Source organism: Oncorhynchus gorbuscha, unplaced genomic scaffold, assembly GCF_021184085.1.
Source record: "Oncorhynchus gorbuscha isolate QuinsamMale2020 ecotype Even-year unplaced genomic scaffold, OgorEven_v1.0 Un_scaffold_585, whole genome shotgun sequence".
NCBI classification, from domain to species: Eukaryota; Metazoa; Chordata; class Actinopteri; order Salmoniformes; family Salmonidae; genus Oncorhynchus; species Oncorhynchus gorbuscha.
Genome location: NW_025745419.1, coordinates 196,682 through 216,865, shown reverse-complemented (window position 1 = coordinate 216,865; position 20,184 = coordinate 196,682). Strand labels below are relative to the sequence as shown.

Genomic DNA, 20,184 nt, shown 5'->3' with positions numbered 1-20,184 from the left:
CAGTGTACTGGAGTGGCTTCATGTTGCCGTGTGTCTTATTAGCACCCCCTGGTGTACTAGACAGGCAGTGTAAAAAACTCAACGCTTGATCTATTCACTCTTAATTTGCTTGAGGAATTCCCATTCTAGTAATTCTATTTCTATGTCGGGGACATTGGGATATGAAATAGTGGAGAGGATGTCATTGATGTCATAAAGATAAGGGTCCCTTAAATAAACTAAAACTGCCTTAGAATGAGTGAAGCAGGCCTATAGGCTAGAGAATCACAGGGGGCTTGTGTGTGCACGTATGCATGCATTTAGTCAATGTATCTTAAATGCTATTATATTGAGAAGGAGGGATGGGTGGAGTAAGGCTTTTGATTGTCTATGCATTGTTAACACCATCTATGAATACCAGTTCATATCCAACATAGGGAGCAAAGTGGAAATGTTATGACATTGTGAGAAAACAGATGCTTTGATACAAATACAAACAGAGATGATACAGAAGCAGTGCTATTCAGCCTCCAGTTTGTGCTTTTCCTGGTGAGTGAATCCGTGAAGTCTGAGGCGCATCGGTCACACAATAAAATCACAGGAGGATCATGGGAGGAAGAGTTTTATCCATCTTTGGGCGTACGTTCCTTCAGCTTCTCTTACAGGGTCAAAACAAACCCCAATGTTTAAGATCAGGTCACAGTGTTCACAAACATCTCACATAGTCCATATTCCCCATACTTGTTACAGCTGGGCTGGCTAACACCTATCAAGGTGCTTTTCTACTTTCTAAATACAAAAAGAAGTGCCTCCTCTCTCCAGATCAGTCCTCAGAGGAGGTGGGAGTTAGTGGTAGAAGAGGAGGGACATTGGATGGTTTAGGGAAAGACTGATGATGACGGGTGGATTCAGAAGAAGCTGGTAATCCTGAGTCTCTTATTCCAGGCCAGTCCAGCAGACAAGCTCTCTCTGGGTGGGATGAGGGTATAGAGAAGGGTGGAAGAAGGGAGGATTGAAGGAGGGGTAAAGGATGAAATGTCCATCATTCCATCCCGTCCATTTTGGAAGCAGGGAGGAGTCGGTGTTGGATGGCCAACGTTCAAAGAACAACATTCTATCTGCATTATTCTCTTCTGTTGGATTGGGTGGTAGTGGTGGTGGGGTTGGGGTGGTGGTGGTGGGGTGGTGGTGGTAGTGGTGGTGGGGTGGTGGTGGTGGTGGGGTGGTGGTGGTGGTGGTGGTGGGGTGGTGGTGGGGTGGTGGTGGTGGTGGGGTGGTGGTGGTAGTGGTGGTGGGGTGGTGGTGGTAGGGTAACGGGTAGGAATGTTGAAGGTAAGTTTCAGATATGTCAAATTCGACAGTCTTTCTGCTTCTCTCATTGGGTGGCAGAAAAGTTCAGAAGTTGCTGAAGAGTTGGTGTTTTTGTCCCAGTCCATCTGAGGGGCTCTCTTCTTGGCTCTCTTGGCGTGGGCCTTCTCTTTGGCCTCAGCCGCAGTGGGACTCAGGAGCAGGCCGATCTCAGCAAACGGGTCCATCAGACGGCTCGCCTCGTCCTCTCCCAGCTAGATACAGAGACAGACAGAGACAGACAGACAGACAGACATTAATATCAGAGACTACTTGGTAGTTATAGTGTGGATGACATACACACGCATGGCAGGGTTGAGGTCAATTCAATTTCAATTCAGTCAATTCAGGTAGTAAACTGGAATTCCAATTCTTCTAATTTGCTCAATGATTTGGAATTGGTCAAATGTGGGAATGGTAAAATTGGTAGACTTCAGTTTACTTCCTGAATGTAATGAATTGAAATAGAACCCTGATGTGTAATTCTGATAATATCTGTGTTAATGTGATACATGTGTTATATGAAATAACAAGAGGTTATATACTGTACACTCCAATATAGTCCACACAAACAGCATGCAGACACACATATACACACACCTTGCACGCTTTATGGCATGTTTGTACACACACACACACACACACACACACACACACACACACACACACACACACACACACACACACACACACACACACACACACACACACACACACACACACACACACACACACACACACACACACACACACACACACACACACACACACACACACACACACACACACGTCTCACCTGCAGGCTGTTGTCTGGACTGCTCAGGTCAGAGTGGTGTGACTGGATGGAGCTGCTGGTGAAGCTGCCGTTGATCTGAGGACTGGGGGAGCCGTTGGATATGGACGGACCGTCAAAGTCTGGGAAAGAAGGGTCAGATTACGCTCTACGTACAGATCTAGGATCAGCTTCTCTACCCTTTCCTCCCCCCAATCCTAACCTGAACCATTATTGGGGGAAATGCAAAACTGATCCACCCTACGGGCAACTTCACCCAACACCCAGAATTACAGGCTCAGATTTGGAGGTCAGTAATCTGATGCTGGTTTTGATGAACAATACCGTAACATTTCACTATAGATTAGGATCATCAACACCATTACTGACTATTACATTACTCAATATACAACTGTAAAATGTAGATGTACAATTAGACTAGAGACTTGTCCCGAGCTGTACTGTGCCTTTGGCGTGGTTTATAAGAGTACACTTGAAATAAATATTCTGTTTTACAGATAAACAAGGGTGTAGGCCTACCTTTAATGTGGCTGGCCAATGGGGTGACACCCATCTTCTTAAAGTGATGGTCTGTGTCAGGGTCCACCACCAGCAGCCTGGTCTCATCTCCTCCTCTCTTTATGAAGGTCACGACCTCCGCGTGACGCATGCCCTCCACGTTCACCCCATTCACCTGAAAGGAGAGAAGGGAGAGAGAGGGGAAGAAAGGGTGTTATGGGTGAGTGATGTTAGATGTCTCCATCTATACTGTTGTCTGTGACTCTGTGATCTGGCCTCGTCACTGTCTCAATGTTTCAATGTCTGACAGACGTTCAAGGCTGTCTGCTTGTGAATATGGATACAGTAGGAAAGAAACAGCGAACTGTAGATCCTGCTGCTGGTTCAGACAGGAACAACTACGTATCCAAAACAAGTTCTAAAAAAAGCACACTAGTGATGTTGGTTGGTCGGTCGTCTGTCATAACTGGTGTGCAGACTTTACACTGGCTGACTTCTGATTCGTCCACATTGGACCAGTGCAGCAGGTCACCAGTATCAATCCAACAACATTCTCTTTACCTGACCCAGCGTTTTAGAGAACACATTCACAACTGTCCAAAACCATGGTATAGCCTAAACTAAAATACTTATTTATTCAGACAAGGATCAACTGAATATGCAAACCGTTACTTGATCCAAACAGTAGAGGGTACTATGCACCAAAACAATCATTTTCCACCGGACTCAACGAAGAGTGAGGACAAAACCTGTGAGGAATCAGACACACATTTTTGCAAGATGGTGCATAGAGAGAATATTCTGCATTCCTTCCTCAATGACGTACAAACTGAACAGAATACCTTTACATTTCATACCCCATTACAACAAGGATGGAACGAGCATGTAAGCTAATGGGCTCTAACAGTAGAACATCATTTATTTGTTTCTTTTACAAACACTTTCTCTCTCTTTGGTCATAGTAAACCCTCTTTTATTGGTTCGGCAACTTGTGAATTCAGCTGGAAAAGAGTGAGGGGGGTGTGTGAGGGGAGCGAGAGTGAGGGGGGAGTGTGTGAGGGGAGTGAGAGTGAGGGGGGAGTGTGTGACGGGAGTGAGAGTGTCTGAAAGGTAAGAAGAAGCCCTCACACCTCCACCTCAGTCACTAACACATCAGCAAGTTTCTGTTGGAGAGTTTCTCCCTGTGACTTTCCACAGACTCCTGTATATTCCATGAACTCTATTCAGCGAGTACTGTAGCTTTGCACGATGCTGCCTGCCTTAACGTTGGTACACCATCAAATATTGATGCCTAGCTTCTGCTGAACCAATAGTGTGGGTTTCAGGTATCAGTGTCCTGAGGGGGATTTTGTTTTAAAATTCAGTAACGCTGCTGCTTATGAAGTGAGGGCAGTAGGAGTTGGTTATGACACAGACTGGTCTAATACACTGTAACAGCACGGCTACATACCAGACTGGTCTAATACACTGTAACAGCACGGCTACATACCAGACTGGTCTAATACACTGTAACAGCACGGCTAGATACCAGACTGGTCTAATACACTGTAACAGCACGGCTACATACCAGACTGGTCTAATACACTGTAACAGCATGGCTAGATACCAGACTGGTCTAATACACTGTAACAACACGGCTAGATACCAGACTGGTCTAATACACTGTAACAACACGGCTACATACCAGACTGGTCTAATACACTGTAACAGCACGGCTACATACCAGACTGGTCTAATAGACTGTAACAGCACGGCTAGATACCAGACTGGTCTAATACACTGTAACAACACAGCTACATACCAGACTGGTCTAATACACTGTAACAAAACGGCTAGATACCAGACTGGTCTAATACACTGTAACACGGCTAGGTACCAGACTGGTCTAATACACTGTAACAGCACAGCTACATACCAGACTGGTCTAATACACTGTAACAACACGGCTAGATACCAGACTGGTCTAATACACTGTAACAACACGGCTACATACCAGACTGGTCTAATACACTGTAACAGCACGGCTAGATATCAGACTGGTCTAATACACTGTAACAGCATGGCTACATACCAGACTGGTCTAATACACTGTAACAGCACGGCAACATACCAGACTGGTCTAATACACTGTAACAACACGGCTAGATACCAGACTGGTCTAATACACTGTAACAGCACGGCTACATACCAGACTGGTCTAATACACTGTAACAGCATGGCTACATACCAGACTGGTCTAATACACTGTAACAGCACGGCTACATACCAGACTGGTCTAATACACTGTAACAGCATGGCTACATACCAGACTGGTCTAATACACTGTAACAGCACGGCTACATACCAGACTGGTCTAATACACTGTAACAACACGGCTAGATACCAGACGGGTCTAATACACTGTAACAGCATGGCTAGATACCAGACTGGTCTAATACACTGTAACAGCATGGCTACATACCAGACTGGTCTAATACACTGTAACAGCACGGCTACATACCAGACTGGTCTAATACACTGTAACAGCACGGCTACTTACCAGACTGGTCTAATACACTAACACGGCTAGGTACCAGACTGGTCTAATACACTGTAACACGGCTAGATACCAGACTGGTCTAATACACTGTAACAGCACGGCTAGATATCAGACTGGTCTAATACACTGTAACAGCACGGCTACATACCAGACTGGTCTAATACACTGTAACAACACGGCTAGATACCAGACTGGTCTAATACACTGTAACACAGCTAGGTATCAGACTGGTCTAATACACTGTAACACGGCTAGATACCAGACTGGTCTAAGTCGCTTTGGATAAAAGCGTCTGCTAAATGGCATATATTATTATTATTATTATTAATACACTGTAACAGCACGGCTAGATACCAGACTGGTCTAATACACTGTAACAACACGGCTAGATACCAGACTGGTCTAATACACTGTAACAGCACGGCTAGATACCAGACTGGTCTAATACACTGTAACAGCACGGCTAGATACCAGACTGGTCTAATACACTGTAACGGCACGGCTAGATACCAGACTGGTCTAATACACTGTAACCGGACCGGCTAGATACCAGACTGGTCTAATACACTGTAACAACACGGCTAGATACCAGACTGGTCTAATACACTGTAACAGCACAGCTACATACCAGACTGGTCTAATACACTGTAACAGCACGGCTACATACCAGACTGGTCTAATACACTGTAACAACACGGCTAGATACCAGACTGGTCTAATACACTGTAACAGCACGGCTAGATACCAGACTGGTCTAATACACTGTAACAACATGGCTAGATACCAGACTGGTCTAATACACTGTAACAACACGGCTAGATACCAGACTGGTCTAATACACTGTAACAGCACGGCTAGATACCAGACTGGTCTAATACACTGTAACAGCACGGCTAGATACCAGACTGGTCTAATACACTGTAACAGCATGGCTCGATACCAGACTGGTCTAATACACTGTAACAGCACGACTAGATACCAGACTGGTCTAATACACTGTAACAGCAAGGCTAGATACCAGACTGGTCTAATACACTGTAACAGCACGGCTAGATACCAGACTGGTCTAATACACTGTAACAGCACGGCTAGATACCAGACTGGTCTAATACACTGTAACAACACGGCTAGATACCAGACTGGTCTAATACACTGTAACAGCACGGCTACATACCAGACTGGTCTAATACACTGTAACACAGCTAGGTACCAGACTGGTCTAATACACTGTAACAGCACGGCTAGATACCAGACTGGTCTAATACACTGTAACAGCACGGCTAGATACCAGACTGGTCTAATACACTGTAACAGCACGGCTCCATACCAGACTGGTCTAATACACTGTAACAGCACGGCTACATACCAGACTGGTCTAATACACTGTAACACAGCTAGGTACCAGACTGGTCTAATGCACTGTAACACGGCTAGATACCAGACTGGTCTAATACACTGTAACAGCACGGCTACATACCAGACTGGTCTAATACACTGTAACAGCACGGCTAGATACCAGACTGGTCTAATACACTGTAACAACACGGCTAGATACCAGACTGGTCTAATACACTGTAACAACACGGCTACATACCAGACTGGTCTAATACACTGTAACAGCACGGCTACATACCAGACTGGTCTAATAGACTGTAACAGCACGGCTAGATACCAGACTGGTCTAATACACTGTAACAACACAGCTACATACCAGACTGGTCTAATACACTGTAACAACACGGCTAGATACCAGACTGGTCTAATACAATGTAACACGGCTAGGTACCAGACTGGTCTAAAACACTGTAACAGCACAGCTACATACCAGACTGGTCTAATACACTGTAACAACACGGCTAGATACCAGACTGGTCTAATACACTGTAACAACACGGCTACATACCAGACTGGTCTAATACACTGTAACAGCACGGCTAGATACCAGACTGGTCTAATACACTGTAACAGCACAGCTACATACCAGACTGGTCTAATACACTGTAACAACACGGCTAGATACCAGACTGGTCTAATACACTGTAACATGGCTAGGTACCAGACTGGTCTAATACACTGTAACAGCACAGCTACATACCAGACTGGTCTAATACACTGTAACAACACGGCTAGATACCAGACTGGTCTAATACACTGTAACAACACGGCTACATACCAGACTGGTCTAATACACTGTAACAGCACGGCTACATACCAGACTGGTCTAATACACTGTAACAGCACGGCTAGATACCAGACTGGTCTAATACACTGTAACAGCACGGCTACATACCAGACTGGTCTAATACACTGTAACAGCACGGCTACTTACCAGACTGGTCTAATACACTAACACGGCTAGGTACCAGACTGGTCTAATACACTGTAACACGGCTAGATACCAGACTGGTCTAATACACTGTAACAGCACGGCTAGATACCAGACTGGTCTAATACACTGTAACAGCACGGCTACATACCAGACTGGTCTAATACACTGTAACAACACGGCTAGATACCAGACTGGTCTAATACACTGTAACACAGCTAGGTACCAGACTGGTCTAATACACTGTAACACGGCTAGATACCAGACTGGTCTAATACACTGTAACAGCACGGCTAGATACCAGACTGGTCTAATACACTGTAACAACACGGCTAGATACCAGACTGGTCTAATACACTGTAACAGCACGGCTAGATACCAGACTGGTCTAATACACTGTAACAGCACGGCTAGATACCAGACTGGTCTAATACACTGTAACGGCACGGCTAGATACCAGACTGGTCTAATACACTGTAACCGGACCGGCTAGATACCAGACTGGTCTAATACACTGTAACAACACGGCTAGATACCAGACTGGTCTAATACACTGTAACAGCACAGCTACATACCAGACTGGTCTAATACACTGTAACAGCACGGCTACATACCAGACTGGTCTAATACACTGTAACAACACGGCTAGATACCAGACTGGTCTAATACACTGTAACAGCACAGCTACATACCAGACTGGTCTAATACACTGTAACAGCACGGCTACATACCAGACTGGTCTAATACACTGTAACAGCACGGCTAGATACCAGACTGGTCTAATACACTGTAACAACACGGCTAGATACCAGACTGGTCTAATACACTGTAACACAGCTAGGTATCAGACTGGTCTAATACACTGTAACAACACGGCTAGATACCAGACTGGTCTAATACACTGTAACACGGCTAGGTACCAGACTGGTCTAATACACTGTAACAGCACAGCTACATACCAGACTGGTCTAATACACTGTAACAACACGGCTAGATACCAGACTGGTCTAATACACTGTAACAACACGGCTAGATACCAGACTGGTCTAATACACTGTAACAACACGGCTAGATACCAGACTGGTCTAATACACTGTAACAGCACGGCTAGATACCAGACTGGTCTAATACACTGTAACAGCACGGCTAGATACCAGACTGGTCTAATACACTGTAACAGCATGGCTCGATACCAGACTGGTCTAATACACTGTAACAGCACGACTAGATACCAGACTGGTCTAATACACTGTAACAGCACGGCTAGATACCAGACTGGTCTAATACACTGTAACAGCACGGCTAGATACCAGACTGGTCTAAAACACTGTAACAGCACGGCTACATACCAGACTGGTCTAATACACTGTAACAACACGGCTAGATACCAGACTGGTCTAATACACTGTAACAGCACGGCTAGATACCAGACTGGTCTAATACACTGTAACAGCACGGCTAGATACCAGACTGGTCTAATACACTGTAACAGCATGGCTCGATACCAGACTGGTCTAATACACTGTAACAGCACGACTAGATACCAGACTGGTCTAATACACTGTAACAGCACGGCTAGATACCAGACTGGTCTAATACACTGTAACAGCACGGCTAGATACCAGACTGGTCTAAAACACTGTAACGGCACGGCTAGATACCAGACTGGTCTAATACACTGTAACCGGACCGGCTAGATACCAGACTGGTCTAATACACTGTAACAACACGGCTAGATACCAGACTGGTCTAATACACTGTAACAGCACAGCTACATACCAGACTGGTCTAATACACTGTAACAGCACGGCTACATACCAGACTGGTCTAATACACTGTAACAGCACGGCTAGATACCAGACTGGTCTAATACACTGTAACAACACGGCTAGATACCAGACTGGTCTAATACACTGTAACACAGCTAGGTATCAGACTGGTCTAATACACTGTAACAACACGGCTAGATACCAGACTGGTCTAATACACTGTAACACGGCTAGGTACCAGACTGGTCTAATACACTGTAACAGCACAGCTACATACCAGACTGGTCTAATACACTGTAACAACACGGCTATACCAGACTGGTCTAATACACTGTAACAGCACGGCTAGATACCAGACTGGTCTAATACACTGTAACAGCACGGCTAGATACCAGACTGGTCTAATACACTGTAACAGCATGGCTCGATACCAGACTGGTCTAATACACTGTAACAGCACGACTAGATACCAGACTGGTCTAATACACTGTAACAGCATGGCTAGATACCAGACTGGTCTAATACACTGTAACAGCACGGCTACATACCAGACTGGTCTAATAAATCAAATCAAATCAAATCAAATGTATTTATATAGCCCTTCGTACATCAGCTGATATCTCAAAGTGCTGTACAGAAACCCAGCCTAAAACCCCAAACAGCAAACAATGCAGGTGTAAATGCACGGTGGCTAGGAAAAACTCCCTAGAAAGGCCAAAACCTAGGAAGAAACCTAGAGAGGAACCGGGCTATGTGGGGTGGCCAGTCCTCTTCTGGCTGTGCCGGGTAGAGATTATAACAGAACATGACCAAGATGTTCAAATGTTCATAAATGACCAGCATGGTCAAATAATAATAAGGCAGAACAGTTGAAACTGGAGCAGCAGCACAGTCAGATGGACTGGGGACAGCAAGGAGCCATCATGTCAGGTAGTCCTGGGGCACAGTCCTAGGGCTCAGGTCCTCCGAGAGAGAGAAAGAAAGAGAGAATTAGAGAGAGCATATGTGGGGTGGCCAGTCCTCTTCTGGCTGTGCCAGGTGGAGATTATAACAGAACGTGGCCAAGATGTTCAAATGTTCATAAATGACCAGCATGGTTGAATAATAGTAAGGCAGAACAGTTGAAACTGGAGCAGGAGCATGGCCAGGTGGACTGGGGACAGCAAGGAGTCCTCATGTCAGGTAGTCCTGGGACATGGTCCTAGATACCAGACTGGTCTAATACACTGTAACAACACGGCTAGATACCAGACTGGTCTAATACACTGTAACAACACGGCTACATACCAGACTGGTCTAATACACTGTAACAGCACGGCTACATACCAGACTGGTCTAATAGACTGTAACAGCACGGCTAGATACCAGACTGGTCTAATACACTGTAACAACACAGCTACATACCAGACTGGTCTAATACACTGTAACAACACGGCTAGATACCAGACTGGTCTAATACACTGTAACACGGCTAGGTACCAGACTGGTCTAATACACTGTAACAGCACAGCTACATACCAGACTGGTCTAATACACTGTAACAACACGGCTAGATACCAGACTGGTCTAATACACTGTAACAACACGGCTACATACCAGACTGGTCTAATACACTGTAACAGCACGGCTAGATATCAGACTGGTCTAATACACTGTAACAGCATGGCTACATACCAGACTGGTCTAATACACTGTAACAGCACGGCAACATACCAGACTGGTCTAATACACTGTAACAACACGGCTAGATACCAGACTGGTCTAATACACTGTAACAGCACGGCTACATACCAGACTGGTCTAATACACTGTAACAGCATGGCTACATACCAGACTGGTCTAATACACTGTAACAGCACGGCTACATACCAGACTGGTCTAATACACTGTAACAGCATGGCTACATACCAGACTGGTCTAATACACTGTAACAGCACGGCTACATACCAGACTGGTCTAATACACTGTAACAACACGGCTAGATACCAGACGGGTCTAATACACTGTAACAGCACGGCTAGATACCAGACTGGTCTAATACACTGTAACAGCATGGCTACATACCAGACTGGTCTAATACACTGTAACAGCACGGCTACATACCAGACTGGTCTAATACACTGTAACAGCACGGCTACTTACCAGACTGGTCTAATACACTAACACGGCTAGGTACCAGACTGGTCTAATACACTGTAACACGGCTAGATACCAGACTGGTCTAATACACTGTAACAGCACGGCTAGATATCAGACTGGTCTAATACACTGTAACAGCACGGCTACATACCAGACTGGTCTAATACACTGTAACAACACGGCTAGATACCAGACTGGTCTAATACACTGTAACACAGCTAGGTATCAGACTGGTCTAATACACTGTAACACGGCTAGATACCAGACTGGTCTAATACACTGTAACAGCACGGCTAGATACCAGACTGGTCTAATACACTGTAACAACACGGCTAGATACCAGACTGGTCTAATACACTGTAACAGCACGGCTAGATACCAGACTGGTCTAATACACTGTAACAGCACGGCTAGATACCAGACTGGTCTAATACACTGTAACGGCACGGCTAGATACCAGACTGGTCTAATACACTGTAACCGGACCGGCTAGATACCAGACTGGTCTAATACACTGTAACAACACGGCTAGATACCAGACTGGTCTAATACACTGTAACAGCACAGCTACATACCAGACTGGTCTAATACACTGTAACAGCACGGCTACATACCAGACTGGTCTAATACACTGTAACAACACGGCTAGATACCAGACTGGTCTAATACACTGTAACAGCACGGCTAGATACCAGACTGGTCTAATACACTGTAACAACATGGCTAGATACCAGACTGGTCTAATACACTGTAACAACACGGCTAGATACCAGACTGGTCTAATACACTGTAACAGCACGGCTAGATACCAGACTGGTCTAATACACTGTAACAGCACGGCTAGATACCAGACTGGTCTAATACACTGTAACAGCATGGCTCGATACCAGACTGGTCTAATACACTGTAACAGCACGACTAGATACCAGACTGGTCTAATACACTGTAACAGCAAGGCTAGATACCAGACTGGTCTAATACACTGTAACAGCACGGCTAGATACCAGACTGGTCTAATACACTGTAACAGCACGGCTAGATACCAGACTGGTCTAATACACTGTAACAACACGGCTAGATACCAGACTGGTCTAATACACTGTAACAGCACGGCTACATACCAGACTGGTCTAATACACTGTAACACAGCTAGGTACCAGACTGGTCTAATGCACTGTAACACGGCTAGATACCAGACTGGTCTAATACACTGTAACAGCACGGCTAGATACCAGACTGGTCTAATACACTGTAACAACACGGCTAGTTACCAGACTGGTCTAATACACTGTAACAGCACGGCTAGATACCAGACTGGTCTAATACACTGTAACAGCACGGCTAGATACCAGACTGGTCTAATACACTGTAACAGCACGGCTCCATACCAGACTGGTCTAATACACTGTAACAGCACGGCTACATACCAGACTGGTCTAATACACTGTAACAACACGGCTAGTTACCAGACTGGTCTAATACACTGTAACAACACGGCTAGATACCAGACTGGTCTAATACACTGTAACAACACGGCTACATACCAGACTGGTCTAATACACTGTAACAGCACGGCTACATACCAGACTGGTCTAATAGACTGTAACAGCACGGCTAGATACCAGACTGGTCTAATACACTGTAACAACACAGCTACATACCAGACTGGTCTAATACACTGTAACAACACGGCTAGATACCAGACTGGTCTAATACAATGTAACACGGCTAGGTACCAGACTGGTCTAAAACACTGTAACAGCACAGCTACATACCAGACTGGTCTAATACACTGTAACAACACGGCTAGATACCAGACTGGTCTAATACACTGTAACAACACGGCTACATACCAGACTGGTCTAATACACTGTAACAGCACGGCTAGATACCAGACTGGTCTAATACACTGTAACAGCACAGCTACATACCAGACTGGTCTAATACACTGTAACAACACGGCTAGATACCAGACTGGTCTAATACACTGTAACATGGCTAGGTACCAGACTGGTCTAATACACTGTAACAGCACAGCTACATACCAGACTGGTCTAATACACTGTAACAACACGGCTAGATACCAGACTGGTCTAATACACTGTAACAACACGGCTACATACCAGACTGGTCTAATACACTGTAACAGCACGGCTACATACCAGACTGGTCTAATACACTGTAACAGCACGGCTAGATACCAGACTGGTCTAATACACTGTAACAGCACGGCTACATACCAGACTGGTCTAATACACTGTAACAGCACGGCTACTTACCAGACTGGTCTAATACACTAACACGGCTAGGTACCAGACTGGTCTAATACACTGTAACACGGCTAGATACCAGACTGGTCTAATACACTGTAACAGCACGGCTAGATACCAGACTGGTCTAATACACTGTAACAGCACGGCTACATACCAGACTGGTCTAATACACTGTAACAACACGGCTAGATACCAGACTGGTCTAATACACTGTAACACAGCTAGGTACCAGACTGGTCTAATACACTGTAACACGGCTAGATACCAGACTGGTCTAATACACTGTAACAGCACAGCTACATACCAGACTGGTCTAATACACTGTAACAACACGGCTAGATACCAGACTGGTCTAATACACTGTAACAGCACGGCTAGATACCAGACTGGTCTAATACACTGTAACAGCACGGCTAGATACCAGACTGGTCTAATACACTGTAACAGCATGGCTCGATACCAGACTGGTCTAATACACTGTAACAGCACGACTAGATACCAGACTGGTCTAATACACTGTAACAGCACGGCTAGATACCAGACTGGTCTAATACACTGTAACAGCACGGCTAGATACCAGACTGGTCTAAAACACTGTAACGGCACGGCTAGATACCAGACTGGTCTAATACACTGTAACCGGACCGGCTAGATACCAGACTGGTCTAATACACTGTAACAACACGGCTAGATACCAGACTGGTCTAATACACTGTAACAGCACAGCTACATACCAGACTGGTCTAATACACTGTAACAGCACGGCTACATACCAGACTGGTCTAATACACTGTAACAGCACGGCTAGATACCAGACTGGTCTAATACACTGTAACAACACGGCTAGATACCAGACTGGTCTAATACACTGTAACACAGCTAGGTATCAGACTGGTCTAATACACTGTAACAACACGGCTAGATACCAGACTGGTCTAATACACTGTAACACGGCTAGGTACCAGACTGGTCTAATACACTGTAACAGCACAGCTACATACCAGACTGGTCTAATACACTGTAACAACACGGCTAGATACCAGACTGGTCTAATACACTGTAACAACACGGCTAGATACCAGACTGGTCTAATACACTGTAACAGCACAGCTACATACCAGACTGGTCTAATACACTGTAACAGCACGGCTACATACCAGACTGGTCTAATACACTGTAACAACACGGCTAGATACCAGACTGGTCTAATACACTGTAACAGCACGGCTAGATACCAGACTGGTCTAATACACTGTAACAGCACGGCTAGATACCAGACTGGTCTAATACACTGTAACAGCATGGCTCGATACCAGACTGGTCTAATACACTGTAACAGCACGACTAGATACCAGACTGGTCTAATACACTGTAACAGCATGGCTAGATACCAGACTGGTCTAATACACTGTAACAGCACGGCTAGATACCAGACTGGTCTAATACACTGTAACGGCACGGCTAGATACCAGACTGGTCTAATACACTGTAACAGCACGGCTAGATACCAGACTGGTCTAATACACTGTAACAACACGGCTAGATACCAGACTGGTCTAATACACTGTAACAGCACGGCTCGATACCAGATTGGTCTAATACACTGTAACAGCACGGCTAGATACCAGACTGGTCTAATACACTGTAACAGCACGGCTACATACCAGACTGGTCTAATACACTGTAACAGCACGGCTACATACCAGACTGGTCTAATCCACTGTAACACAGCTAGGTACCAGACTGGTCTAATGCACTGTAACACGGCTAGATACCAGACTGGTCTAATACACTGTAACAGCACGGCTAGATACCAGACTGGTCTAATACACTGTAACAACACGGCTAGATACCAGACTGGTCTAATACACTGTAACAGCATGGCTAGATACCAGACTGGTCTAATACACTGTAACAGCACGGCTAGATACCAGACTGGTCTAATACACTGTAACAGCACGGCTAGATACCAGATTGGTCTAATACACTGTAACAGCACGGCTACATACCAGACTGGTCTAATACACTGTAACAGCACGGCTACATACCAGACTGGTCTAATACACTGTAACACAGCTAGATACCAGACTGGTCTAATACACTGTAACAGCACGGCTAGATACCAGACTGGTCTAATACACTGTAACAACACGGCTAGATACCAGACTGGTCTAATACACTGTAACAGCACGGCTAGGTACCAGACTGGTCTAATACACTGTAACAGCATGGCTAGATACCAGACTGGTCTAATACACTGTAACAGCACGGCTAGATACCAGACTGGTCTAATACACTGTAACAGCACGGCTAGATACCAGACTGGTCTAATACACTGTAACAGCACGGCTAGATACCAGATTGGTCTAATACACTGTAACAGCACGGCTACATACCAGACTGGTCTAATACACTGTAACAGCACGGCTACATACCAGACTGGTCTAATACTCTGTAACACAGCTAGGTACCAGACTGGTCTAATGCACTGTAACATGGCTAGATACCAGACTGGTCTAATACACTGTAACAGCACGGCTAGATACCAGACTGGTCTAATACACTGTAACAGCACGGCTAGGTACCAGACTGGTCTAATACACTGTAACAACACGGCTAGATACCCACCCACTCTCTCATAACTAACTGTTACATAGGAAATGTAAAAGTCTAGTGAGTGCCTGTTAAGGCTAGGGAGAGACTAGGAGGAGGGAAAGAGAGAGAAAAAGGGAGGAAATAACGTGTAAAACCAAGAGAAGTTGTGTGTATTGTGTGTGTGAAAGAGAGAAAAAGAGAAAAAAGAAAGAGCATGAAAGAGAGTGAGAGTTAAGCAGTGATAACTGTTATGGTGCTGACATCTCTATTCTTTCTCTCGCTCTCCCTCTCTGTCTATCCCTCTCACTCTGTCTCTCTCTCTGTCTCTGTCCCTCTCGCCATTAGAGTAGGTGTCAGAACATAAGGCTCAGTGGAGTCATCACACACACTAATTGGTAGAGAATCGTCTCATCATACCAGCCCTAGTGCATGAGGAGGAACAAGACCCCTTTGTGTTGGGATAGGGGAGCAGGTGTTGTGTCATGTTTCATAGCAGCAGCAATCCTTCACAATCCAACAAAACAATCCAGCCCACTCAAGCTAATTAATAGGGCCCTTGTTCGTTAGGCGACTCCCACACAATACAACAGTCAGTGTAGTGCCAGTGGTCCAAAGCTGTTTTTCATTGGAATACAGTGCTGTTTGAATGCTTTACAGAGCAGTCGTTTTCAAGGTACAATCATAATCGTCAGTGTTTGCTTAGGTTGTACACCCTGGAATGTTTCCAATGGTTTACCTTTGTGTGTGTGTGTGTGTGTGTGTGTGTGTGTGTGTGTGTGTGTGTGTGTGTGTGTGTGTGTGTGTGTGTGTGTGTGTGTGTGTGTGTGTGTGTGTGTGTGTGTGTGTGTGTGTGTGTGTGTGTGTGTGTGTGTGTGTGAAAGAGAAAGAATGGGTCTTCACCTTGCTAACGAGCTGCTGACAGATGGACCAAGCAGTGCACCGTGCCACACAGTTGCTTGGTCAGAGACATCCTCCATTAGACACAGAGAATAACACACACATAATCATCCTCTAGTCAACCGCTGAGCCCATACACCTGCCTGGGGTTACCTAGGCATACCCCCAGGGCTCTGCCTGCAGTTTCAGCAGGTACAGTGACCTAGCCACTTAGCACTAATCCAGCTAGAACGAATAGACACAGCATTCAAACCAATGACTGAGTGAAACAGGGCTTCACTGACTACAGTTTACTGACACTGACCTGTATAGGGGAAACTGCATAAGGTAAAAGTAGTCCTTAACCACAGATCTAGGACCAGATCAGCCTACTCCTGATCCTAACCTAGATTATTATAGGCAGTGATGTAAAGTTCACTAAATTACAAAAGTATGTGGACACCTGCTCACTGAACATCTCATTCCAACATCATGCGCATTGATATGGAGTTGGTCCCCCCTTTGCTGCTACAACAGCCTCCACTCTTCTGGGAAGGCTTTCCACTAGATGTTGGAACATTGCTGTGTGGACTTGCTTCCATTCAGCCACAAGAGCATTAGTGAGGTTGCACACTGATGTTGGGCGATTAGGCCTGGCTTCCAGTCGGCACTCCTATTCATCCCGAAGGTGTTCGGTGGGGTTGAGGTCAGGGCTCTGTACAGGCCAGTCAAGTTCTTCCACACTGATCTTGACAAACCATTTCTGTATGGACCTCACTTTGTGCACTGGGGCATTGCCATGCTGAAACAGGAAAGGGCCTTCCCCAAACTGTTGCCACAAAGTTGGAAGCCCAGAATCGTCTAGAATAAGGGGCCTAGCCCAAACCATGAAAAACAGCCCCAGACCATTATTCCCCTCCACCAAACTTTACCGTTGGCACTATGCATTGGGGCAGGTAGTGTTTTTCTGCCATCCGCCAAACCCAGATTTGTCCGTCAGACTGCCAGGTGGCGAAGCATGATTCATCACTCCAGAGAACGCGTTTCCACTGCTCCAGAGTCCAAGCTTTATACCATTCCAGCTGACGCTTGGTATTGCTGTTGATCTTAGGCTTGTGTGCGACTGCTCGGCCATGGAAACCCATTTTTATGAAGCTCCCGACGAACAGTTGTTGTGCTGCTGATGTTGCTTCCAGAGGCAGTTTAGAACTCAGTAGTGAGTGTTGCAACCGATGATGGATGATTTTAACGCACCACACACTTCAGCACTCGGCAGTCCCATTCTGTGAGATTATGTGGCCTACCACTTCGTGGCTGAGCTGTCGTTGCTCCTAGACGTTTCCACTTTACAATAACAGCACTTAAGAGTTGACCGGCGCAGCTCTAGCAGGGCAGACATTTGATGAACTGACTTGTTGGAAAGGTGGCATCCTATGATGCTGCCACGTTGAAAGTCACTGAGCTCTCCCATAAAGCCATTCTACTACCAATGTTTGTCTAGGGAGATTTCATGGCGGTGAGCTGGATTTTATACACCTGTCAGCAACGGTGTGGCTAAAATAGCCAAATCCACTCATTTGAAGAGTTGTCCACATAATTTTGTATATATGGTGTAATTAAGTAAAAATACTTTAAAGTACTACTTAAGTAGTTTTTTGGTGTATCTGTACTTTACTATTGATATTTTTGACAGCTTAAAATTTTCCTCCACTGTAGTCCTAAAGAAAATGATGTACCTTTTACTTAATACATTTTCCCTGACACCCAAAAGTAGTCATTACATTTTCAATGCTTAGCAGGACAGGAAAATGGTCGACGCACTTATCAAGAGAGCATCGGACTCACTAAACACACGTGCTTCATTTGTAAATTATGTCTGAGTGTTGGAGTGTGCCCCTGGTTATCCGTACATTGAAAAACAAGAAACTTGTGCTATCTGGTTTGCCTAATATAAGGAATGTGAAATTATTTATACTTTTACTTTTGATACCTAAGTATATTTTAGCAATTACATTTACTTTTGATACTTAAGTATATTCAAAACCAAAGCGTTTTTTAAAACTTTAACTCGAGTATTTTACTGGGTGACTTTCAGTCTATCGGTAAATAGCCCACCCATGTTTACCTACCTCATCCCCATACTGTTTTTATTTATTTACTTTTCTGCTCTTTTGCACACCTATATCTCTACCTGCACATGACCATCTGATCATTTATCACTCCAGTGTTAATCTGCCAAATTGTAATTATTTGCCTACCTCCTCATGCCTTTTGCACACAATATATATAGACTCTTTTTTTCTACTGTGTTATTGACTTGTTTATTGTTTACTCCATGTGTAACTCTGTGTTGTCTGTTCACACTGCTATGCTTTATCTTGGCCAGGTCGCAGTTGCAAATTAGAACTTGTTCTCAACTAGCCTACCTGGTTAAATAAAGGTATCTTTAATTTGATTAATATATGACAATTGGGTACTTTTTCCACCACTGATTATAGGGACCCTGAATCAGTGGGTAGGGAGTAACTTCACTTAGCGCTAATCTAGCTAACACAGACAGGGTTTCAATGACTATAGACGAACCACTCTGAGCTGAAACTGTACACCCAGACTATGTTCATTAGAAATCCCTTTCACTCGGTCCTGTCAAAACACAGCTGATACTGTTGAGCCCCATTCATACAGGAAAGGAGAAGGTCAAGGCGTTTAACTGTTGTGTTCAGAGGAGGACACCAATACAGCTTCTTGATCTACAAATACCTTCTTGAATATGACGTGGTGGAATGTCACAGCTGGTTGCTGAATGCTGCTTTGCAGACATGTTGGGGAAGATAATGCATAGACGTAGAATTGTAAAAAAATAAATAATAATTCACCTTTATTTAACCAGGTAGGCTAGTTGAGAACAAGTTCTCATTTGCAAATGCGATGTGTGTATTCAGATTCAGGGCAGGGTATCTCTGTCTCTCTCCCTGGGTGTGTGTATTCAGATTCAGGGCAGGGTATCTCTGTCTCTCTCCCTGGGCGTGTGTATTCAGATTCAGGGCAGG

General features: G+C 44.9%; 1 protein-coding gene across 1 annotated transcript in view; it reads right to left on the bottom strand.

Moving 5' to 3' along the window:
- Positions 1-638: 638 nt before the first annotated feature.
- The window catches only part of LOC124018864 (Na(+)/H(+) exchange regulatory cofactor NHE-RF1-like), a gene marked incomplete at its 5' end in the record, with an annotated part of 84,715 nt that continues 65,169 nt past the window's right edge, over positions 639-20,184 (bottom strand). The window contains 3 exons of the mRNA XM_046334172.1: positions 639-1,541; positions 2,123-2,241; positions 2,639-2,792. Of these exons, the coding sequence (XP_046190128.1) occupies positions 888-1,541; positions 2,123-2,241; positions 2,639-2,792 (927 nt within the window). The remainder of the gene's footprint in view (positions 1,542-2,122; positions 2,242-2,638; positions 2,793-20,184) is intronic.